The sequence below is a fragment of the Mixophyes fleayi genome, chromosome 6, assembly GCF_038048845.1.
Source record: "Mixophyes fleayi isolate aMixFle1 chromosome 6, aMixFle1.hap1, whole genome shotgun sequence".
In the NCBI taxonomy this organism is placed as follows: domain Eukaryota; kingdom Metazoa; phylum Chordata; class Amphibia; order Anura; family Limnodynastidae; genus Mixophyes; species Mixophyes fleayi.
In genome coordinates, this window is record NC_134407.1 from 197008378 (window position 1) to 197034591 (window position 26214).

The following is a 26214-nucleotide window of genomic DNA, read 5'->3' on the forward strand; positions in this document are numbered from 1 at the left end:
CTTCCTACTACTAGTTATAGTGAGTTGTTACACACCGCCTTGCATCTTGTTGCTTTGTATGGCTATTCGTGGCCGTTTTGTGTATTGTCCTGTAATTCTATATAGTGCTTTGTTTTATGCTCTCTGTACGGAGCTGCAGACCCATTGATATGCACTATAAAGGAGAATAATAATTAGTTTAGGTTTTTCTTATGTTTGTTTGTTTGTTTTTTTTAACAGATATCTGAACGTATTAGCAGAAAGCATACACATAAACAGCCTTTTTTGATTGGCTGATCAAACTTTACAGAACTTCCTGTAAAGCACCTGCAAGCTCCATCATGGCAACATCTATACGCCGTCAAGTGAAGAATATTGTCCACAACTATTCCGAGGCCGAAGTCAAGGTACGAGAGGCTACGTCAAATGATCCATGGGGTCCATCCACTTCCCTGATGGCTGAAATCTCTCAAATGACTTACAATGCGGAAGCTTACCCCGAGGTAATGGTGATGGTTTGGAGAAGACTAAATGACAGTGGCAAGAACTGGCGCCATGTGTACAAAGGTCTGACTCTTTTGGATTATTTGATCAAGAATGGATCCAACCACGTTCTGACTGATTGTCATGAGAACCTCATCACTGTGCAGACTCTGAAAGATTTCCAGTTCTTGGACCGTGATGGAAAAGACCAGGGCATTAATGTTCGGGAGAAAGCTAAACAGATTGTCTCCCTACTAAAAGACGAGGAGCGGGTAAAGCAGGAGAGAGCTCAAGCTAACACCACGAGACGAAGGATGTCTCAAGTAACCTCCGCCATTGATAGCAGCCATAGGCTTCGCTACAATGAAGGTAATTAGTAGTGGAGGTAATAAATCATGTGACATACAATAATATTATTGCAACATATTTAATGCTGGAATGTTTTTGTTTTTTTTCAGCTTCCGTCGACTCGAGTCTTTCCCCAGAACTAGAACAAGTAAGACCCCAGAGTACTGGAGAGGAAGAGCTACAGCTACAACTTGCTTTGGCTATGAGCAGAGAAGAAGCTGAGAAGGTACAAACTGGTCCTTCAAACCTATTATTTATTTTGCACTAACAATTTTAGACACACCGAGAAGTTCTGCATTAAAAATACCTATTAATATACTATTTAAAAGAAAGTATAGTTTAACATTCCGACATTCCATAAGGGAATGCAATGCTGGTCATTTTGTGAAGAGCACCCAAAACACAATGGATAACCTTGGCTTTGCACCAATGCGTCTTGATGGTCCATCCAGTGCCAACCAGCTGTGCGCCTCCTCTTGACATTCAAACAACTAATATAGTGCTTACTTTAGACTTTGACAGGGGACATCACTACCATTTTTATTACATGTGTAGCCTTGTGCCTGAAGCTTTTATATTACGTTATTACATGGACCTAGAAATGCACAACTTTCCCCGAGGTGGCAGAGACCATGGGCCTGATTCATTAAGGATCTTAACTTGAGAAACTTCTTATTTCAGTCTCCTGGACAAAACCATGTTACAATGCAAGGGGTGCAAATTAGTATTCTGTTTTGCACATAAGTTAAATACTGACTGTTTTTTCATGCAGCACACAAATATCAGCTTTAAATGTCAGTGTACAAATAAGCTATCAAGTATTACCATTACTACTGTAATTTTTAACGCAGATTTTTGATCGCGCCGCGGCTCACAGAGCTGTGAGCAAAACTAGAAGCTCTGCACCCATACATGACCAGAGTGCAGTGCCGGTGTCGTTTAAATGGGTGCGCTAATTCTAATAGTTCCATTGGCGTTTGGTGACATTAGTTTGGGTTTGAACTACCCCTTTTGGAAACTGTTTTGCTAATGCTTTTGCCTAATTGTTGTAACCTTGGGACGAACTGGACTATTGGTTTCAGATTTGAACCTTGCCTGTTGTGTGTCTCAGTTTAGAGCCTCATTAATCCCTGTGGCTTCCTATATTTGTATCCCTTATCATGTATATGAAACAAAGTTTGCATTCAACAGCCACTCTTCCAGTTGGCAAAAAGATTTAATAGCTATGTTTAGCAGAAAATTAAAGGGGCTATATAATAATGAACTGGAAATCAGTTATCGTAATGTTTGTACCAAATTATAGCATTTTAATTTGCCTTTTGAACACCACAGTGTATACACACAAGTGTCTTAGAATGCAGCATTGCACTAATGCGCGACATTCCGAAGTTTCCATAGCGATTGGCAGCAGTGAAGAGAACAGCTTCATTTCATTACAGCTGCAAGAATTCTGCATGTGGCCACTCCCACTATGATAAAAAAAATCTATCTATCTTTCATAAAGTGGGATATTTTAGCCAAAGTATACAAGAGAGCACAATTGTATGGCATAACTGAGCTTGATGGAAGTATAGTTATCACATGCCTATTATCATATGCCTATTACTGTGTAACACTGCATGCACAGATGCCACATAAACCCATGGGCCCAATACATGCCCCACTGAGTTTCTGTGGCCAGATAATGACCAACCAATTAAATAATTTGCCACATAACCTAAATCAAAGCATAAATTCTAAAGTTACTACAATGTGACTCTGGATATTTGTGCAACAAAGGAGAGCTGTCACTTGGGTGGTGTCTGCAGTGAGCAATTGATGACCTTCAATTAGAGTGACACGTTGCACAAAATATAATATGATTGTGGCATTTCATAACTGTACAGGCTGGTATTTCAGGTTCACAATCATGACTTTTTTTTGTGTTTAACATTCTGTATTGTCCCATGACCAATTAATTATTGAAAATATGCTATATTACACCCACAGTAAATGAATTACCATGTTACAATATTAAACACGGATTAATGTATTTCCTTGTTCATCATCTAAGGGAGAAGAGAGCAGCAGTATATTCAGAGACTGAGTCTCACACACGACTACAAAAAGCCCCAAGACAGTGAAACGCAATAATAAATATTAGTCACTGCATGTGCAACCCTGTCACCTCCTTTACATGGCGTAACCTGCTCTACCTCTGCAGCCCAAGAAGTGATATGAGGGTGTATGCCAGTAGGATACATAATAAGAGGAGACGGAAGGGTTGTCCTGTATTAATCTGGCTGTAAGCATTACTGCTACATTACTAATACAATTGGACATATTACTGGGAATATTACTATTGCAAGTAGTGTACTGGGCATTTTACTGATGTTTGTTATATTATTGCCATTATTACCACTGTTGAGCATATTTATTGCACATTATCAGTATTGGTGGCCACATATATTAGTGTTGGACCAGTTACTACTACTGCTGGGTATATTACTGGACATTAGTACTCTTGTTAGCATATAACTGGGCATTATTACTATGGATATTACTCATACTTGCCTACTCTTACTGAATGGTAATGGTAATAATGTGCGAGCCGCCTTGTTCTAAAGAACAACGTGGGGAATTGAATATGCTCCGAAGTGTAAAGGTCAGAAAGGTCCTACAGTCTCTCTTAATATTCAATTTATTTATTAGGATTCTAAATGTGTAAGTCACTTTCAGTTTTGACTTTGTTGTCTGGTATTTACTTATGGGGGTATATTTACTAAACTACGGGTTTGAGAAAGTGGAGATGTTGCCAATAGCAACCAATCAGATTCTGGTTAGCATTTTGTTTAGTACATTCTACAAAATGACAGCTAGAATCTGATCTCCACTTTTTCAAACCCGCAGTTTAGTAAATATACCCCATGGACCTTTTTTTAAAAAAAAAAAATCAATGGCAAAATGAACAAATATAGTATGACTCATTTAGAAATATTTCTCTTTCATGCAGAAGATAGTCCCTTCAGCCCCTGACGATAAGGAAGACTTACAGCTCCAAGCAGCATTGCATCAAAGTAAAGAGGAATATGAAAAGGTATTATATTCACACTACAAGTCAGTGGTCTCCCGCTTCCACCTGTTTACACCATTAATTAGTGTTTTGGATAACATAGCTATAAAGTGATTCCAGACCCATATGTACACAACCAATTCTTGTCAGCTATATAAATTATATCATTACTTGGCTGTAATACAGATCGGTCTCTATTTAGGAGAGGAGGTCCCATCAAGGAGAAATATCACTAATTGAGAAAGCTCTGCTGGAGACGCACTTGTCGGCAGACCAAAATGAGCAGAGAGTTGAGAAGAAAAAGGAGGTAAGACATTCCTGTCTGTAGGTACACTGGATTAATCCAGCCATCAATTATAACTATTGCCTGTGTGATGTTAAGAATATAATGACAGCCAAATGACCATTATTTTCCATGTTCCCAGTGGATGAGGCTATAAGAAAGACAGGTTAAACGTCCTGAGTTAGTGCAGCTCTAGATAAATGCTCTCCTGCACTGTCACTTCCGACAACTGGTACTGGCATGTGACTAGTTTTATTAGTGGTAAATCCAGTGTTGACCATAATATAGAGCAAGGGTTTCAAGCTTACACGTGCTTATTTAATGCCCTGTCCAAGTTATTATTCCTGCCTCATACTGAAGAGAGTTTATTAGGCTGAAAAAGCAGGTGATAGCTTGACACTTGTTTCTTGGCGTTTCAAACAAATATAAAAAGAATAATGATATAGAATTTGGCCAATGTAGGTGCAGTTTATTCCTATATCTCTTGGACTGTTATGGATAAACCCTGCTTTTTAACTCCACTTGAAACTTGTGAAAGCCTTACTACTGTATTTTTGAATAACTTCTAAAAAGTACCCTGTACTGTAGTAGCTCCAAAGTGTGGAGAGGTCATATAGGTCAACCTATACATGTTAAATAATGTGCTTGTAGTGGTTCTAAGATCTAGACTGGATTTCAATATGACTTATGTTTTTAGAGTGTTCCAATCTATACAAAGCATATATAACAATTACAATAATAAGAAAAATAAATACATACTAGTAAAATGTAAATGCATAAGATGTAGGAAATCAAATAAAGTTTTTAAAAAGGATATTTTGTTTGCTGTAGAAATATAGGACAAATAATTATAATTTAGATAAAGTCTATTATTAAAACAATTTTATTATTAAAAAATAAAAAGTCAATGACCACCGCTAATCGTTCTCTAGACAAGACTAAGGGGTATATTTACTAAACGGCGGGTTTGAAGAAGTGGAGATGTTGCCTATAGCAACCAATCAGATTCTAGCTATCATTTATTTAGTGCATTCTACAAAATGAAAGCTAGAATCTGATTGGTTGATATAGGCAACATCTCCACTTCTTCAAACCCGCCGTTTAGTAAATCTAGGCCTAGATGACTTGCCAGCTGCGAGGGAGTTTGAGTTATACCATATCTCCATATATACCCATTGCTGTGGATAAATGCTAGAACTAGTGAGTGTAGATGTTATTGCAACTTTAAAAGTCTTGGGCCTGATTCATTAAGGATTGGAGAGCAAAAAAAAAAAAAAAAAAAAGTAACTTAGCACCTGGGCAAAACCATGTTTCATTGGAGGGGGATGTAAATTTAAAATGTGATGACAGATTTATATTTGGGGTAGGGCTTGTCCTAGATCAACTTTAAATTTCAGTGTAAAAATAAAGCTATCGAGTATTTGTGTGCTAGATGAAAAAACAGCCAGTATTTAACTTATGTGCAAAATGAAAAACTAATTTGCACCCCTTACATTGTGACATGGTTTTGTCCTGGAGAAAACGTGCTCATTGTTTTGCCTGACTGGAATGACTCAGGCCCGTTATGTTTACTAAAGGTGCAAATCTGGCCCCTGTGTCAGATTTGGCCATGCACTTGTATGAACAAATCTGACAGATCCAGTTGGATACGCTGGGTCCAGCAAGACCCCATTAGAGTGGCTGACTGCTTGCATTGTTACATGCAGTCATTGCCAATTGGATTTGCTGTACACCTCCATAAACATCTTGTAGATTCCTAGTGATCATTGATCAGATCCGGCAGTCTATTTGGGCTCATACACTCCACAAATTATCTCGATTACGTCTAAAAAGGGGCGAATTGTCCATAAAAGCTGCAGTATGTCTGGACATCTTTACTGTAGTTGACATGATGACTTTGTTGCAATAATCCTTGTAAAACATGTACCACCTTCTGATGATGGCTTAAAAGAGCGCTGTACAATATTCTACTATGACAAGAAAAGCAGCTTATTCCAATGCAGTAAAAGGAATGGAAGAAGTATGAAAAATATACTCTTCCTAGGACTGAAGTCAAACCTGTTTTATTGCCTCTCCTATCCTGATTATTAGTGAGAAGTGTACTGGTGGGCTTCATGTCTTGCTGTCCCTTTTGCAAAGAAAGTATCCACCGTACCAGGCAATCACTCACCCTGTATGTTACGTATAATATATAATTGAATTATAAATTTAGAACAATTACTTGGGTGATGCTCCCCTACCATGTATAGCTCATAGAAATTAGCAAAAGAAAAAGAAAGACAGCATGGAATATAAATAGAGGCACTCTTAGAGTGATAGAGTAATATTTAAAAATAAATACTTTATTGGATATATATTAAAATGATCCCTAAATGGCCAATGAGCCACCAGTATCGAAATATTTAAAAACAACAATGAACAGTGACAAAGGTGCAAGAATGTGTGGGTATATATTAGTGGTGAATCAATAATCACAATAGTAAATTGTTATAGAATCCTGAATAGTTAGTCTCTCAGTATAGATGATATAATCTCTTTTAATGTCCTAATTGATGTAATATTACAAGAACTGTTTAAAATTTGATAAATAAATGTTATATCTGAGAATTAGCTAGGTGCTAGAGAGAAAAAAGCCATTTAGAAATATGCTGCACCAGGTTCAGACGGCTCTATACAGGTAATAGCCTCTGTATGGAGATTGGACTGAATAAAAGGCTTCTCCCCTTCCGAGTGGAATGCTGTGATACTGTCACTCCTGAATAGATGCTATCTTAAGAATAGCCTACTTATAATGAAGTTAGAGAAAAGAACGCTACTCTAAGCGGTTCACGTCCTGGATATACCAGGGGTAGTGCTGCTGAATGTTGTTATCTAGGACTAAAAGAAGAGAAAGGATCTATTATAATAAAGCATAGGGAGGGGAACGCCGACGCGCGTTTCGCATACTCGCTTTAACAAGGCTAGACACATTCATTTCATCAATCATACACTTTTGTCACTGTTCATTTTTGTTTTTAAATATTTCGCTATCGGTGGCTCATTGGCCATTTAGGGATAATTTTAATATATATCCAATAAAGTATTTATTTTTAACTATTGCTCTATCACTCCAAGAGTGCCCCTATTTATATTCCATGCTGTCTTTCTTTTTATTTTTCTAATTTCTTGGTGTCCTTTTTGCCTGTTTATTAAACCAACTCTGAGCAGTGTCTACTGGAGATGTGTCAGTGATGTGTTGGGTTGTCTCCTAGAAGATTCATGTCAAGAAAACATATCAGGTAACTTCTGTTGGAGTCTAGTGTTAGGACAAAATCATGATAATTTAGATAAAGATAAATATTAATACATTCAAAGACAATTTTTATCTTGAGATACTAGTAACTAATGACTACTTGCAATCGTTCCTTAGACACACATGTCGGAACTCATCGATATATTTGGCCCATCTCAATCTAATTCTTCAAACATCTGGGAACACCATGATGTCAGTTCTCTTCCACAGTCGAGTACAATGTCTTTGTTTCCAACTTCCGCACCTACAAGTAAGTAGCAACAGATTTTAAGATTAATTTTGAAGTGTCTTTATAAGACCAGGTGACACCATGGCAATAATTTTGAGCAACCTGATGCATGCATAATTGTTGGATGATGGAATAGAAACATTTTTAATTCTACTTTGCAAAGAAAAGTAGCATTCTACAGGAAATAGATGTGTACAATCCATTCAAAAATAAACCTATTTTTTTCGTACTGTTTAAGAATGTGATAATAAGTCTTTCTCTAAGTGCTGTTCATCTTAAAAGGATTAAGCCATTACCCAAAGAGCAAATAGTAATTAGGTCAGACTTCCAAAGCTTTTTTTTTTTTTAATCATAAATCACTGTGGTAGGCAGTAACCACTTTCTGTGGTTTGTTTTATCAGGCTGCTATTATAATTCTTTACAGTTTCCACAGTGTCATGTGACTACCATGGCAACCACAGTCACATGATGTAGTGAGCAGAGAAGAGAGGCTTTGGAACACCCCACTGATCTTTGTCTGCACACCAGAGAGACTTTGACAAAGAGATAATGATTTGTAGGAGGACAGTTAAGAAACATGACTGTATTCATAAAAGGTGCTTAACTTACTATTTAAAGACAAAAAGACCTTCTAGGTCTGATTGATGCTTCAAGCTGTTACTTGAATCATGAAAACAATTTTGTACAAATCTTCAATGGCAGCAAAGTGTCTGCACATGTAACCAGCCCACACTTTGTAATAAAGTGAAAATTAAATTGTTTACTAAAGAATTATTCCCCCAATCTAGGTAGTAGTGGTTCAGTGCTGTGTGTCCTTGTAGTGTAGAATGGAGAGGTTCTATAGATAGGTGCTCCACTTTCTAGTCCCATGCTGGTGACACAAGCCCTCTGTTAAGATTACAGCTTGTACAGATGTGGCCAGTGGCCAGTGACTTGCCTACATTTGGAAATTCACTTGCCACAGCAAAAACAACTGCTGAAAGATAGAGAACCCTGGTAGAAGTGATCTATACAAATTAAAAAGGAGAATCTTACCTAGTCACAATGTCTGGTACATATATGAATTTTGAATAAATGTAACCAGTATATTGCAATGTATGTGGCATTTTAAGGACACCAACATAACATAACTAACCACAAGAAGATGCACTAGTTGTAGTATAAACATGTCACTTGTTCATATCTACTCAGCCCTTTGTTAGGTAAGTTGTGACTTTCCTCTGACTAATACCTCTACACAAGGTAGCAAAGTAATAGAAGCAAACAAGTCTAACACCCTGTACTCTCTCAAAATACTTTGCTTAATGCTCCTTTACAGTCCACCGCCCCCTGACATTTGCTACTTGGCTAGAAGCAAGCTACTGCTGTTCATACATTTTACAAATGTATGGACGCACCCACGTTAGGTATTTACTGTGCAGGACGGCTGCAGATAAAGGAGAACTACACTAGGTGGACTCCAAACAGAAAGTGTCTGTTGAGATACCATGCACCCCTTGTAAAGCGGACACTGGAGAACACCATCAAGAACAGCAAGGATAGGTACACCAAGGTAATGCACTTGCAGCCTTCATCATCATCAGTTATTTATATAGCGCCACTGATTCCGCAGCGCTGTACAAATAACTCATTCACATCAGTCCCTGCCCCATTGGAGCTTACAGTTTAAATTCCTGAACACATACACACACACACACACACACACACACCCACACACACACACACACACACCCACACAGACACAGAGCTAGGGTCAATTTGATAGCAGTCAATTAACCTACCAGTATGTTTTTGGAGTGTGGGAGGAAACCGGAGCACCCGGAGGAAATCCACGCAACCACGGGGAGAGTATACAAAATCCACACAGATAAGGCCAAGGTCAGGGATTGAACTCATGACCCCAGTGCTGTGAGGCAGAAGGGCTAACCACTAAGCCACCGTGCTGCCCGCAACATACCTGGCAGTCCTTGGCAGGAATATCTCTTCCTAAGGACAATAAGTGGTTGCCTATACTATGACGCAAGGCTGCTCATACTTGTTAACGGATATTTATTCTATAACAAAGGATTAAGCAATATTTCAGTTTGAGGTACATTCATTCTTTCAAATAAGCTGCATGCTAAATGTACCTAAATACACAGTAAGCTGGGCCTATAGCAATGTTTTGTCCCATTATATATCTGGTTGTCTAGTATGAAAAGCATTTTGTGCGATCAAATAAGAGAGATTAGTCTACTTTAACATTCACTTCTGCGAGTAGAGCAGATCATTGATCACAGTGATTTGGAATGTTAGACTGACCTCAGAGAAATATTGTTGCATTCAACATCTGACTGATGGTCTGAGCACATACAGATAAAATAAATGCAAATCATTGCATCCTATTCAGTATTTTCCAAACTTTTCTTTAGTTTTTGTTACAAGATAAATGAAGATCACTAGACCCATAACTGCAAATTGCAGATATTGAGCACAAAAGTAAAATACATTGAGTGTTACCCTGACATTGTGTTGCAGCTCTGTTAATAGGAATATTACAGGTAGAAACCCCAAACAACTTATTTAGAACAGTCCTAATGCAATCTGATACAGGTCAAAGGGTGGAAATATCAGTCAGTTTAGCTGCTGTGAAATATCAGTCAGTTTAGCTGCTGTGAAATATCAGTCAGTTTAGCTGCTGTGATATCACTGGATCTGCACCTATGTATGAATCCACCAATCCAATCCCACGGTGCGTTTCTGCAAGCCTGTCTGTCATAATGAATGTTGATAATAAACACATTTGTTTTAAAATTATTATATTATATATTAGTATATTATTCTGTTCAGTAAAATACATGATTTGATGCAGAATAATGTCAAATAGGAGCTTTATTTGCTCTTTAACTTAGAAAATATCAGCTATACTGATAGAGAAACACCAAATGAAGGATTCCGTTATCAAAGTCGACCAGGATTTGGTCAACTACATCTGAATCCAGATTTCCTTGTGATTTTCATATTTAAGTCAATAATTCCAGGATATAAGATGACTAATAACATTGTTGATTTAGTCCACACCCACTTTATTTTATTTCACAATATGTCTGTGTGCTCACCTATCAGTGCTAGGTGATAGGTGAGCAATTTACAATTACATCTGATATCTTTTTTGATACTCTCAAAAGTTGCAGCATTATCCTATTTGCAGAGAACATGATGGATATGGATTAAGCATACTTGCCTACTCTCCTGGAATTCCCGTGAGGCTCCCGAATCCTGGAGAGTCCTCCCGGACTCCCGGAAGAGTAGGCATACCTCCCGGATTCGCCGAAATTCACAGCATTGAATGGCCGGGGTGAGGCTTTATATCATCATTAAGCCCTGTCCCCGCTATTCAATGCCGTGAATTTTGGCATTATATAGTGGGGGCAGGGCTATGGTGACGCAACAACGCCCCTTCCTACCCACTGTCACATGAACTTTTGAAAATTGGCATGTATGGGATTAAGTCTAATTATCTCTCCTGATAAAAGTGTGCAGGTATCTATGTTCAGTGCGGGACAACAGTACTGTGGAAAATTGAGACAAAAGTCACAATTAATTTTAAAATGAACATATTTTGACAGATTCAAAAAGTAATGTACACAAAGGGCAAGTGGTCAAAACAACTTATTCTCCAGACAAGAGTAAACAAAAATCCCCCGATGTACAGCATTATTATTATTATCGGTTATTTAAAAGGCGCCACAAGACTTCCGCAGTGCTGTACACAAGTGGTAAGAACATACAAGATAGGATGAACATTAAACTAAGGGTGTGCACCGGCCACTTTTAGTGTTTTGGGTTTTGGGTTCTGATTTGTTTTGCCAAAACACCTGACGAAAGGTTTTGGTTCTGATTTATTTTTAAAAAAGCATAAAAAGTGCTAAAAACCAGTTTTGTGGTTTTTTTTTTTCACTCCTACGCTATTATTAACCTCAATAACATTCAATAACAATCATTTCCACTAATTTCCAGTCTATTCTGAACATCTCACAATATTGTTTTTAGGCCAAAAGGTTGCACCGAGGTAGCTTGAGCACATAATGCCAAAAAAAGAGGTACAAGATGGAATTGTCCCTCCCACCCCTCGCGAGATTCGACGCGAGACTTGGACGACAGAGCCTCGTTTTCAATTTTTTGCCCGCCGGAAATATCCGAACAGTGCTCGGATCCCGTTCGGATCCGCACTGTTCGGGTGGGCTTGGATTAGAGGAATCCGAGCACGCTCATCTCTACATTAAACCAGAACATAGTAAAATAAATACCCTGAGGTGACCCCCGGTTCCTCCCCCTTTCAGCATCCTGTCACCTATTTTCTCTATGCTCCTCGATGCGCGGACGTGCTGTGAACTACAATGTCATTCCGCCTTTGAGAATATTCTAAGCTGTGTATAGAGGAGCCATACCCAATACGGTGCAGAGGGGCACTGGGGTCTGAACAAGAGGTGGGGCGGGAGGGGTTAGTGCTGTGATTTCTCTATGACCGGCCCATAAGCTATATGTTGTTAGTTTGTGTCTTTGTGTGGAGAAACACTTTAAGACGTCTGTTTTCTAACGTGTATTACATGTGCTGGCCGGAAATGTTCTGACCCTGATTTATAAGTAAAACACCTCATCAATGTATTCATTTAGCACAGGCAGTGGCAACAGCAAATTAAGTGGGAAGTTCAGGAGCAGAGAATCTTGTACTGTATAGGTGGGGTCTAGACTGCAGTGGGATTTATATCAATTATCTACCCATTTTGCATTCAAACATTGTGCAAAACTGATCTTGGCTCTGCTAAAGCCTGAACTGGATTTGCTACTCTCCAAAATGTTCAGTTAGGAGTAGGACAGGTTTTCTTGCATATCAACAACTAAATAGCACCTTAAGGGGTCTCTATTTATTAAGCTGCAATGAGACAAAAAAAAAACAAACAGCTGTTTTCTCCCACGGCTAACACAGCTCTTCTTTCAATTTATCAAGGTGTTAAAAGCAGAAGAAATCAGAGATTTCTCCTGCCTTAACCTATTTTACGGTGGATAGAGGTATATGTGGTCTGCCATGCGGTGGTAATCGAGTGATCGATGCTGTAAACTCCGACACTCTTTAATCCTCCACAATGAACAGAGCGACGCAGAAAAAATAACAGACAGAGAGTAAATCCGAAGACAGGAGATCGCCATTGTTGTAAATGACGTCACTTACAACTGCAACTTGCAAAGTTCCGAATTTAAATGCGGCAACGCACGGAATCAGGTAAGTATAAGGTTGACATTACTAGTTAGGGCTCAGGGTTAGGGGTTAGGACTTAGGGTTAAGACCCCTAATCCTACCCATACCCGGGAATGTCAACCTAATACTTACCTGGTTCCGTGCGTTGCCGCTTTAAATTCGGAACTTTGCAAGTTGCAGCTGTAAGTGACGTAATTCACAAAAGTCGCAATCTCCTGTCTTTGGAGTTACTCTCTGTCGTTTTACTAGAAGTAGTTATTTTTTCTTTGTCGCTCTGTTCAGTATAGGAATAATTGTGGAGGATTAAAGAGTGTCGGTGTTTACAGCACCGATCACTTGTACTACACCCCACCATGTAACCCACATTTACAAACCAACCTTAAAAAAACACCATGTCAAGATGGCGTTAGCTTTTTATTGTGGTTCATGCCCGGCGGAGACGTTGCTGTGGATCCAGCACTGCGTTATATGCATGCCCGTCCTTAGTCATATATGCGCAATAGCCACAGAGAGGTCACTTCCTCCTTTAGACTTCTGGTGATGGGATTTTTAGTTAGTTTTGGAAGGGGGTTACATCAGGGCTCCCCAATGAGCCCTGACATGGTACATATCAGTGGCAGTACGTATTGTATCACTGCAATTTGTAGCGATACAAAATAGTTATAAATTACTGTAGTATGGACATTTTTCATGCACCCTATTATATATGAAATATGTATTGTAACATAATTTAGATTGAATGTTTGAATATACTTTATACTTCCAGTTGCAAGACTGTTTGACAATACATACTCAAAAATTATATTATGGAATGTTGACAAAATCTTTCAGACTTAATGATCCGCAATGTATAACAATAGATTGAAATTATAAGCCTGTTCTCAATTCAGGTCACAAGGCAATCGCCTCTCCCTTGGTTTGGGATTCCGCTCCTCTCGCCACTCAGCTAAGAACCGAACACACCAGTCAAAGTATAATATTCAGCTGTGAGTCACCAACAAGCTGGCAGGAGGCTCAGCCTGTCATTGGCGCCACATCTGATATTTGGGGGGACAGCAAAAATGGTGAGTCTAACAATTCAGCCCATTCCTTCCCGAAATGTACACAGCCATAAATGGAGGCATGATATGATACAATTTTGTTATTATATTATGCTTAATATATTTACCAAGTGGAAATTCTGCACAGCACAGATGCTTGCAGTGTGTTTCTGAAATATCTGCATTCTCAAACATGATATTATCTGCTTCCTGTAAAAGATTTACCATCTCAATACATAAAGGAAAGTAATATAGCCTTTTTACAATTACGTCGACAAATGCTATTGGACTTGTTTGTATGACAAAATGACCTGTAAGACCAGTTATGTACTGGTATTACTAGACAGAATATGTAAACTGGTATGAGGATGGAACATATTAGATCCAATGAGCCCATACACACTTCATGTGTGTTCGCCGTCAGGAGTAGCGGTGGCATGGCAGTGTCTTATGGGAAAGATTAGATGAGATGACGTAAAATTGGCAAATGGCACTTTTTTTCCAAGTTCTTTAGACTTTGGGGTATATTTACTAAACTGCGGGTTTGAAAAAAGTGGAGATGTTGCCTATAGCAACCAATCAGATTCTAGCTGTCATTTTGTAGAATGCACTAAATAAATGAAAGCTAGAATCTGATTGGTTGCTATAGGCAACATCTCCACTTTTCCAAACCCACAGTTTAGTAAATCTAGCCCGTTGTGTGTTCCCCGAGTCCTTCCTAGACACTACAGTTTGTGATGTGATTTTATTAAGAGTACGTTACTTCAATGTATCATAAAAACGGGTAGATGGACTCGCGTAAGACTTTGGTTCTTACTAGCTGTTCCCTTGTTTTTCTTTGTCTTTTCTTAAAGAATGCATTAGATTATGCTACTAGATTTTAAGACTCTCCCCCCGGGAATCACTAACCTTCTGGCAAATATGTTATCTGTTGTAACAAACAAGAGTTATTTATTGTTTGCTTAATCAGGAATGCAGATCATGGAACCCGACCACCCTAAGGGCCCATATCAAGTTTGTACTATGTGTTGTTATATAATACTATGTACTGTCCTATTATACTGTGCATTTCTGTACTGCTCTGTGTTTCTATACATACCAGATACTGGTGGATTATAATTAGCAGTGAAGGCTGCAGTCCAAAAAATCCTAACTATTTGGGTCCTATAACTTCCCAATTTTAACTTAATAGTACACATATAACCATCACAAATTGAGTTGGAACAAAGAACTTGCTTTATATTCAAATATTTTTGCCATAAAAACTACAAGAGCATATCTCAAAGTTTATTGGGAGTATGAAACTTGCACCAAGCTTATTGACATTATTAAATATGGCAGCGCCTAAATTATATAACTTGCGCAAAAAAAGTGATTGCTGTAATAAGCTGTGGATACAAAATAAATTATCCATATTTAGTGCCTGATTCATGCTCCAATACCCTTAATGTAGATTTCCTTCATTTTTCCTACTTCTTCTGACCCCCGTTCCGACCTTCAAGTCATAAGCAGTCGTAATATCATTTGCATTTATTGGCATTCATGAATTGCACGCAATTGGGTTCATTGGCGTAAAGTCCGTTTATGAGCACCTGCAGACCAATTTCACGCAGGATTCGGCAGGCAAAGAGACTTCCGTCCAAACATGAATCAGGACCTTAATGTCACATTCTGTGGTACTCCACTAAATCTTGTACAGTCTTTCTGGTTGCTAATACACTTGCTATACAATAGCATGCTCTATTCACATTCTACACAGCTTACTTTAGCTTTGACAATAATATACTTAGGCATGAATTTTTTTATTTTATTTTGTTTCTATTGGATTTTAATAAATGAATAACATATTCAGTACAAAATGGCAGTGTTGTGTTATTATGAATAAACAGCATATGAACCTGCCAGTGACATGTCTAACGGGCACTCCAATAGATAAAACAAATAAAAGACAGTAAAGGCAAAGCTTTGGTAAGAAGAAAACCAATTGTACAAGCAAGATAATTAATAGAGATGGGCGGGTCCGGTTCTCCGAGAACCGAACCCACCCGAACTTTGGGTATCCGAGTACCGAGCTGAGCAGCTCGGTACTCTCCCGCCAATTCCGAATCCAAATCGAGGCCGAACGTCATTGTGACGTCGTCGGATCTCGGGACTCGGTTCTCGCGATACTTCAACTTTATAAATACACGCCTCCACAGCAATCCATCGCCATTTGACAGAGGGAGAGAGCAGGGTGTAGTCATAGGCTAATTAGAGCAGGGACAGAGAAAGAATACAATATTGTTCTTGCAATTGCTCTAACCAAAATCGCTAGTGCAGAGAGGAGGATAGAGGTTTATTATTTTTTCTTCATATTTGGCACTCCCCAGCGCTTTTGGGTTGTCCCCCATAATTGTGCATTAATATTTCTGGCTGTCAAAAGTCATATCTGTCAGCAGTATCTACTCAATAAATGTTAGCACTCCTCAGTGTTTTTGGGGTGTCCTCTCTAATTGTGCATTAATATTTCTGGCTGTCAAAAGTCATATCTGTCAGCAGTATCTACTCAATAATTTTAAGCACTCCTCAGTGTTTTTGGGGTGTCCTCTCTAATTGTGCATTAATATTTCTGGCTGTCAAAAGTCATATCTGTCAGCAGTATCTACTCAATAAATGTTAGCACTCCTCAGTGTTTTTGGGGTGTCCTCTCTAATTGTGCATTAATATTTCTGGCTGTCAAAAGTCATATCTGTCAGCAGTATCTACTCAATAATTTTAAGCACTCCTCAGTGTTTTTGGGGTGTCCTCTCTAATTGTGCATTAATATTTCTGGCTGTCAAAAGTCATATCTGTCAGCAGTATCTACTCAATAAATTTTAGCACTCCTCTGTGTTTTTGGGGTGTCCTCCCTAATTGTGCATTAATATTTCTGGCTGTCAAAAGTCATATCTGTCAGCAGTATCTACTCAATAATTTGTAGCACTCCTCAGTGTTTTTGGGGTGTCCTCCCTAATTGTGCATTAATATTTCTGGCTGTCAAAAGTCATATCTGTCAGCAGTATCTACTCAATAATTTGTAGCACTCCTCAGTGTTTTTGGGGTGTCCTCCCTAATTGTGCATTAATATTTCTGGCTGTCAAAAGTCATATCTGTCAGCAGTATCTACTCAATAATTTGTAGCACTCCTCAGTGTTTTTGGGGTGTCCTCCCTAATTGTGCATTAATATTTCTGGCTGTCAAAAGTCATATCTGTCAGCAGTATCTACTCAATAATTTTTAGCACTCCTCAGTGTTTTTGGGGTGTCCTCCCTAATTGTGCATTAATATTTCTGGCTGTCAAAAGTCATATCTGTCAGCAGTATCTACTCAATAATTTTTAGCACTCCTCAGTGGTTTGCGCTCAGAATGGATTCAAAGCAGTCCACATATGATCTAAATGAGCAACCAGGTTCTGTCACCAGTCCTGATGTTAGTGTTCCCAGTACGTCATCTGGCCAAGGCGATGTCAAACAACAGAGTGTTTTCAAATTAGTGCAAAAAACAAAAACCAAAAAAAAATTTACTGTATTGAAGCGAAAAAGAAGTGTAACTGAGCAAAAGTTAAGTGACGATAAAAAAAAAATTGCAAGCATGCCATTCTACACACGCAGTGGCAAAGAGAGAATGAGGCCTTCACCTTTGGCTATTAGTGGCAGATCCCAAAAAGTTACCCAGGCTACAATTGGTGCACAACTACTGTTACGCGTCAAAGCTGAGCTGCAAGATACCAGTGAGGCATTACAGGAGAATATTTGCTCTGATTCACAAATGACAACAATCCCTGTGGAGAGTCCATCCAACAGTGGGATGTCTAATCGTGAGCATTCTGCTGATGTGTGCCTTAATAGCCCGAGTGTAGCCGGTGATACCCAAATTGAGGATGCCACTTTGGAATTAGAAGAGGATGAGGGGGAGATTTGTGTAGGCGACGAGGGCGCTAATGATGATGTTGATGATTATGATGCAGACAGATACCAAATTGCCTTTCTCAATTTCTATTTATATTCTAGATTATATAACGGCTGAATAGTTTTCTATTTTACTCCTAGTGGAGAGAGGATCTGATGCAGACAGATACCAAACTGCCTTTGTCCATTTCAATTTATATTGTACAGTCTATAATGGCTGAATTTTTTAGTATTTTATACAAGTGGAGGGGGGGCTAGAGAGACAGAAACCAAACTGGCTTTCTCCATGTCAATTAATATTGTACAGTCTATAATGGCTGAATTTTTTGGTATTTTATACAAGTGGAGGGGGGCCTAGAGAGACAGAGTGACCCCAAACTGTCTTTCTCCATGTCAATTAATATTGTACAGTCTATAATGGCTGAATTTTTTAGTATTTTATACAAGTGGAGGGGGGCCTAGAGAGACAGAAACCAAACTGGCTTTCTCCATGTCAATTAATATTGTACAGTCTATAATGGCTGAATTTTTTGCTATTTTATACAAGTGGAGGGGGGCCTTGAGAGACAGAAAGCAAACTGGCTTTTTCCATTTCTTTACATATTTAACTATAAGTGTAGGGTGTAATATACATTCAAAGACGATGGCTGCATTGCCAATATGCATAGATGGAGAGGAAGACAATCTGTTTTGTGTGTAGAATAGGCCTACCAACGAAGAATTAAACTGTTTTTTTGGATGATTTATTACCTCAACAATTAGATTACTTGTCTCTAAAACAGTTGGAGCACTAAATTGGGTTAATTTAGGCCCAAAAACATGGATTTTCCCAAAAAATAGCAAAACAAAACCAAACAAAACCAAAACCAAAACCAAAACACGCAATGGCGGTTTTGCAAAACCAAAACCAAAACCAAAACACGACGGTAATCCAGATCCAAAACCGAATCCAAAACCAAAACACGGGGGTCAGTGACCATCTCTAATAATTAAGGAATCAGTGAAAATATATAGTATATTCTAATCACACTTACACTTTACAGATAGTGAAAACAACAATACTAGGAGCAAGGCTGGTGCAGTACATATAAGTCCCAGGGGGACCAGATAGTCTGGAACAAGTTTGTTATGTTGTTCAAACTAGCATTAAGTTTACTATTAAAAATTTGTTTATGTAGATCAGAGATAGCAGGGGTTGACCCTGTTTAAAAATGACATTTCTTTTTAAACTAATTTCCTTTTCTACTGCTGTCCACCAAAATCTTGCTATCTTTGGTGACCTCATTGTACCCGATCCAGTAAGTTATCACATTCTACTTATGAACGTTTTTTTTAGTTTTTAGGTGAATAAAAATCTGCACAACCTTTAAGGCTAGGGGAAATCAGAGCATTATAGCTCCGCCCCTCCATGGAGCTTGGGAGGGGGGGAGCTCTTCTGTCCAGCCATTTGTTTCCTGGCCTCCATGATTGGCTGAAGACTGGGGCTGTGTGACATTTTGGAGGGATATGTGAGCGGGAGAACCAATGAGAATCCGCAATCGTAGACAATTCGGCTTCTCATTGGTTCTCCCCATAACTCTCCAATTCTGCAGCCATTGTAAACTGGTACACAAGAATGTTTAACACTTTTGGTGGTAATTCATACTTTAAAAGTAATTTGTTTGAAATTATTTTTTTATTTTCTTTCAACAGCTGCCAAAGGTTTCCAATCACCATCGGTAATCAAGTCCGAAAACTCTTTTGGTAAGATGTTCTGTGTTAGTTGCACAGTGTATGTCTGACATTATGGGGTATATTTACTAAACTATGGGTTTGAAAAAGTGGAGATGTTGCCTATAGCAACCAATCAGATTCTAGCTGTCATTTTGTAGAATGCACTAAATAAATGATAACTAGAATATGATTGGTTGCTAAAGGCAACATCTCCACCTTTTCAAACCCGCAGGTTAGTAAATATATCCCTATATCTTGGGCTAAGCACAATGTCCTTCCCTTACAGATATGGACCTCTTTGGAGACATGGTTCCCACCACAAAGCCTTCTACTGATAGTCTTGACTTAAAGGTTGAAGATCCTCTCGTTGATGCCAATGCCAAACCTCGCTGCAACACTCCAGAGTCCTTTCTGGAGCCAGCCGCTCTGTCGCTGGTAAACCTAGATAGTCTGGTCACTCCTGGTGCTTCTGTCAAAACCAAAAACCCCTTCTTTTCCGGTGAGTGCCTGTGTATTGAGCCGTTATCTTCCAGAGTGTCATTTTCTTTTTTGCTTTAATAAGTAATAGTAAGTTTATAGTTACATTAACAAAATTTAAATAATGCAACAGCGCAGCTAATGAGAGTATAGCACAGCGCAAAATTCCTTGTACCCAGGTCATCCACATAGCACTCATTAAGCTGCGTTCCTAGTATTCCTCAACTTACCAGCAGTGTGCCTTGTTGTGCAGAGAGATGGATAAATCTGAAGGGGTGCACTGTGCAAAGTGTATATGTGACCTCAAAGTCCAACCTCCTACCACGTTAGAAACACCCCTTTCACTAGATAAAACTTCCCAGTTTTTCCACTTAAATAGTGGTCGGTTTAGAATTATTTTTAGCTCATGAGAGTGAGGGGACACCAGGGCTGCTCAGAGCCGTAACGAGGCCGGTGCGGGCGGTGCCGCCGCCCCGGGCGCAGTCCCTAGGGGGCGCAGTGGCCGCCCGCACCGACTTCTGTGTGAGGAGTGAAAAGAAAAAAAAAAAATTAAACAGACCTCAGATTCAGACTGCCGGCCGCCAGGCGCATCCAAGATGGCGGCCGGCACCCGGCTCCACCCCCTTCTGAACTCTGCCCTCTGCCTCAGCGTCTGATGTCATGACGTTGCTAGGCAGCAGAGGAGCAGAGAAGCAGAGAGGAGCCAGGCAGCGACGGCTGGACAGGAGGTAAGTTTCAAAGCAGGGGAAGGGGGATGTAAGCTGCAATTATGGAGGGGATGTAAGCTGCAATTATGGAGGGGATGTAAGCTGCAATTATGGAGGAGATGTAAGCTGCAATTATGGAGGGGAGGGGGGGATGTAAGCTGCAATTATGGATGGAGGCAAGAGGGGGGGAATGTAAGCTGCAATTATGGATGGTGGCAAGGGGAGGGGGGAATGTAAGCTGCAATTATGGATGGAGGCAAGGGGGGGGGGGATGTAAGCTGCAATTATGGATGGAGGCAAGAGGGGGGGAATGTAAGCTGCAATTATGGATGGTGGCAAGGGGAGGGGGGAATGTAAGCTGCAATTATGGATGGAGGCAAGGGGGGGGGAATGTAAGCTGCAATTATGGATGGAGGCAAGAGGGGGGGAATGTAAGCTGCAATTATGGATGGTGGCAAGGGGAGGGGGGAATGTAAGCTGCAATTATGGATGGAGGCAAGGGGGGGGATGTAAGCTGCAATTATGGATGGAGGCAAGAGGGGGGGAATGTAAGCTGCAATTATGGATGGTGGCAAGGGGAGGGGGGAATGTAAGCTGCAATTATGGATGGAGGCAAGGGGGGGGGAATGTAAGCTGCAATTATGGATGGAGGCAAGGGGGGGGGGAATGTAAGCTGCAATTATGGATGGAGGCAAGAGGGGGGGAATGTAAGCTGCAATTATGGATGGAGGCAAGGGGGGGGGAATGTAAGCTGAAATTATGGAGGGAGGCAGGGGGGGAATGTAAGCTGCAATTATGGAGGGGGGGAGGGGATGTATGCTGCTATTAGGGAGGGGGGGAATGTGTGCTGCTATTAGGGAGGGGAGGAATGTGTGCTGCATCTTGCTATTATGGAGGGGGGGGATGCTGCTATGCTTTATGAGGGATGGGGGGGTATGCTGCCCTAATGTGTGAGGGAAGGGGGGTATGTATTAATATAATGTGTGATATGAGGGTAGGGAGGTTGGGTGTCTTAGTACATGGGTGGGAGGTAGGCTATTAATTTAATGGTGACGTTTAGGCGGGGCTAATTATTTAATGGGTACTAGTTTATTTGTGGGGTGCTGGTGGGTCAATTTAATTTATTGATGGGGCTTTTTAATTTAATGGTGGGGTCTATTAATTTCAGGTGAGGTATTTATCTGTATTGCAGTCACAAGAATGCTCTCTGTATAGTATGGTGGTCACAGGAATGCTCTCTGTATAGTATGGTGATCATAGGAATCCTCTCTGTATAGTATAGTGGTCACAGGAATGCTCTCTGTATTGTATGGTGATCATAGGAATCCTCTCTGTATAGTATGGCGGTCACAGGAATGCTCTCTGTATAGTATGGTGGTCACAGGAATGCTCTCTGTATAGTATGGTGGTCACAGAAATGCTCTCTGTATTGTATGGCGATCATAGGAATCCTCTCTGTATAGTATGGTGGTCACAGAAATGCTCTCTGTATTGTATGGCGATCATAGGAATCCTCTCTGTATAGTATGGCGGTCACAGGAATGCTCTCTGTATAGTATGGTGGTCATAGGAATGCTCTCTGTATAGTATGGTGATCATAGGAATCCTCTCTGTATAGTATGGCGGTCACAGGAATGCTCTCTGTATAGTATGGCGGTCACAGGAATGCTCTCTGTATAGTATGGCGGTCACAGGAATGCTCTCTGTAAGGTATGGCGGTCACAGGAATGCTCTCTGTAAGGTACGGCGGACACTAGGAGGCTCTTTATATTGTATGTGTGTGTGTACATGTGTGTGTATATATATATATATATATTTTTTATGTAAGTGCACATCCACATTATTTATGTAATAAATGTATTGCTATACAGCATTACACTATGTGAGTTTCTTCCTCTCCATTATCCTGAATACTACTGAGTATATATGAAGTGCCAGTTCTGGAACCTTTCAACATTGTATGAAGCATCTGCTATTCCCATGGGGTAATAAGGCTCAACTTGATTGGTGAAGATACCGGTTATACCTACAGATAAGCTTTAAAGATCTTTTATCTGGTACGCATATTATATTGGCACGGCGCTGGTGTTCTAGAGTGGTTCCTCATTTCCTTCTTCCTGTTGATCCACTATTATTACCTGAGTGTCTATACCTATTTAGTGGTTAAGATTCTGACTTTTGGTACACCTTTCTGTATTTTTATATACAGTATTATACTATTTGGCGTCCCCTCCCATTTGTTTTGTGTTATATATATTATATTTAGTGTGATGGTGACAAGGGGGCACAATGATAGAGATGGCTCCATGGCACGGTGTGATAAAGGAGAAACTGTTATGGAGAGCACAGTGGGATGAAGGGGCAGTGTGATACAGATGGTACCATTACATTTATGTTTTAATTTGTTTCAGTGAGTTTTATTTCAATAACCAATTAATTTTTTTATACAGCTAGCATGTGATAGCTGCATTTAAAGTACTTTGATTCTATGGAGGCTTATTACATAAAGATCCTTACAAAGCCAGACCAAGAATAATGGAGAGGGAGGTGGTTTCAGTGCGGTCTAGAACTTGTAAAGTGCTAGCCACGCCCCCACAGTAGGTTGACCACACCCACCCGACAATTGACACTCCCACTTAGATGGGGGGCGCCGGTTCCCTGTCTCGCCCAGGGCACTAAAATGGCTAGTTACGGCACTGGGGCTGCTTAATTACATGTGGCACTTTTATGTGCTTGAAGCTTTGCTCAGAAATGCACTTCTCTGCTGAAGTCCAACTAGAAGGCGTATACTTCCCATTTCTGTATATTTCTAGTATAGGATGAGACCCAAAGTCTGCCAGCTTATGGCTGGTGCATACATCAATCTTTAATCTAAATATGTGCCCTCTACACCCTTTTAACTCCAGGGGCAGGCTGGGCTGGGGAGCATCTGCCGGGCCCCATAGTGGGTTACCTTGTCCTGGGTCATAGGCTACCTGCATTTTTCTGTTCTTTAAAATGTTCCTAATAGACTGCTGAGCCAAGTTCCCCGCCCCCCCCACTGGCTAAAATTTGCCAGCCAGCCCGTTTACCTCCTTTGAATAATTTCACTCTATAAAATGAAATGTCATTCACTTACCGCTCTACAAAACTAGTCACACAGACGTGTCTACTCTGTACTTTATAAGGAACACCCTCGGGCCCATCGAAACCATCCCATGCCACCAACTTACTCCGTAAACCTATGGTCCTTGGAGGCAATCTATGCACATTTATGCACCTCAGACATTTTTTTCGCTTTGTAAATTGCCTCCATTTATAGCAGCAGCCTGCTCCTGTCTCTTATCCCCTCCAATTATCTTTGTCTCTTATGTTTTTAAATTTTCACATCCATGTCTTTGCCATATTGCCAAAACACAGGAAAGAAATACAAGTAGCTGAGCTTAGTTGCAATTAAAAAAAATCAAACAACAAAAACAAACCATGAGAAAATAAATTATGCAGATTGTTTACATAGTTTCCCCTGTCTAAGTTACAGAATACAATTTATTGATGATCGAATAAAAAAAACCCATTTTATTTTCCTTGGCATTAGGCTACTATAGGCAAACCTGGAACTGTAGACTTTGACCCCCTCACAAGACAAGATAACCGCAATTGAATAACCCTCTCACCAAACTAAATAGATCTTCAGAAAGAAGGTATTAAAATGGGTTACACAGAAAAGTAGGATGAGGAGAGATTGTTATAATAATAATTGTTGAGGTAAGCGATTAAAAAAAAAAAAAAAATATATATATATATATATTTTTTTTCACTATAGCAGTGATTACCAGTAAGTGGATCACAAGATATTTGGGTTTCACAAAATAATTTCAGGTCTTGTAGAATGGTGAGGAATTGTTAAGAGGATGGTCAATGGTTCATAAAATTAAGGAAATATTTTATTGACGGTTAGATTTGTTACATTCATTGTCATGGTTAAGTTATTATTTATGAAAATATCTCTATATTTCGGAGAGCTGTGAAAAATGTTCAGTGGTATCCAGTGGTGGATGTGGCATGTCATACCGCCTTCATTGCAAAACTATTAAATTGTATTCACTTACATTCCCCTTACATTTTTCATACCACCACTTCTAAATTTCCATTTGGACCACGTGTTGTATTACAACATTGAGTAATGTTGGGAACCCTTGCAGTAGATCAGTGTTTCTCAAATCCAGTCCTCAGCACCCACTAACAGTGCAGGATTGCCAGGTGACCAGTGAAATAATTATACCACCTGCTACACTGTGTCAGTCAGTAATGAATACACCTGTGCTCCAGCAAGGAGATATGGAAAACATGTACTGCTAGGGGGGTCCTGAGGACTGGAGTTGAGAAACACTACACTAGAGGTAGACAAGGTCACGACGACCTTGATGACTAACCTTGTGAAATGGTCTATAGTATTTTTGTATACGTTTGAACCCACCACCCTTTTCTTATTTTCCTGTAGGTCTGAGAGCCCCATCACCCATCAACCCGTTCCAGGGTGGAGATCAGAAACCTTCTTTGAACCAAATGAGGGCTGCCTCTCCCGTACCTACCTCTACAGGAACACCTATGTCAATGCAAAATGCCTGTCTTATGCCGACTAGCTCAGCAGAAGCTGGAATGAACTCTTTAAGGACTCTTACACCAATAACCGGATTCACAGTGCCATCCCCTACACCACTCCAGATGCAGATGCATAATTTCCCCCCTTCTGTCAGCCTCTATCCTTCACTGAATTTACCATTTGCTCCAGTGACAGCCTTGAATCCACTTCCTGACCCTTTCCTTCAACCAAGCCCCAATTCTGTGCAGGCTGCCAATAATCCGTTCCTCTAATTGGTTGGGGTTGGTTCTGTTATCCGTCTCCCAGAGCTTATTGTACTGCATATATCATTTCTTATTACAGCCTGAAAGTAAATGCAATCAATCTATGTAATTACAGCTTACAAATCTTGAAATATATGTTTGAATAGAAACAAATTTTTTTTTGGGTGTTCAATATGTGAGTTTAATTATTTCTAAAATGATGAGGTCGTTACGTGGTATTATTTTTTAATGAGTATTATTTATGAATCTGGGTCACTGCTAAGTGGGACAGAACATTTTAGAGAGAGAGAAGAGATTTAGGGTAACAATACTTAGCTGTCAAATTGCTATTATTACCAAGTTTATTAACATAATTGCTGATTCACACCAACAATCATTCTGCTGGATTCAGGCTTTGTGATACTAAGGTTTTGTAGATGAAATTTGTTCAAGAACTACCTCCTTTTTAGGCACCTGCATCCTGTATTTTAATACTTGTTAACCACAACTTTACCACAACTAATAGGATCATTTTTTTGGGTGGTTTTGGAAACGCCACACATCACAGCTAGATTATCTATCCGGGGGTTTGTAGGGGAAAAACTCAGGCTTTCAAAATATT

General features: G+C 39.7%; 1 protein-coding gene across 1 annotated transcript in view; it reads left to right on the forward strand.

Annotated features, from left to right (window-relative positions):
* EPN3 (epsin 3) overlaps positions 1-25773 on the forward strand; it is a 44890-nt gene extending 19117 nt beyond the window's left edge. The window contains exons 2-10 of the mRNA XM_075177916.1: positions 220-831; positions 921-1036; positions 3803-3886; positions 4065-4169; positions 7555-7687; positions 13796-13969; positions 19564-19614; positions 19871-20083; positions 25249-25773. Of these exons, the coding sequence (XP_075034017.1) occupies positions 321-831; positions 921-1036; positions 3803-3886; positions 4065-4169; positions 7555-7687; positions 13796-13969; positions 19564-19614; positions 19871-20083; positions 25249-25622 (1761 nt within the window). The 5' untranslated portion in view covers positions 220-320 and the 3' untranslated portion in view covers positions 25623-25773. The remainder of the gene's footprint in view (positions 1-219; positions 832-920; positions 1037-3802; positions 3887-4064; positions 4170-7554; positions 7688-13795; positions 13970-19563; positions 19615-19870; positions 20084-25248) is intronic.
* The last annotated feature ends 441 nt before the right edge of the window (positions 25774-26214 follow it).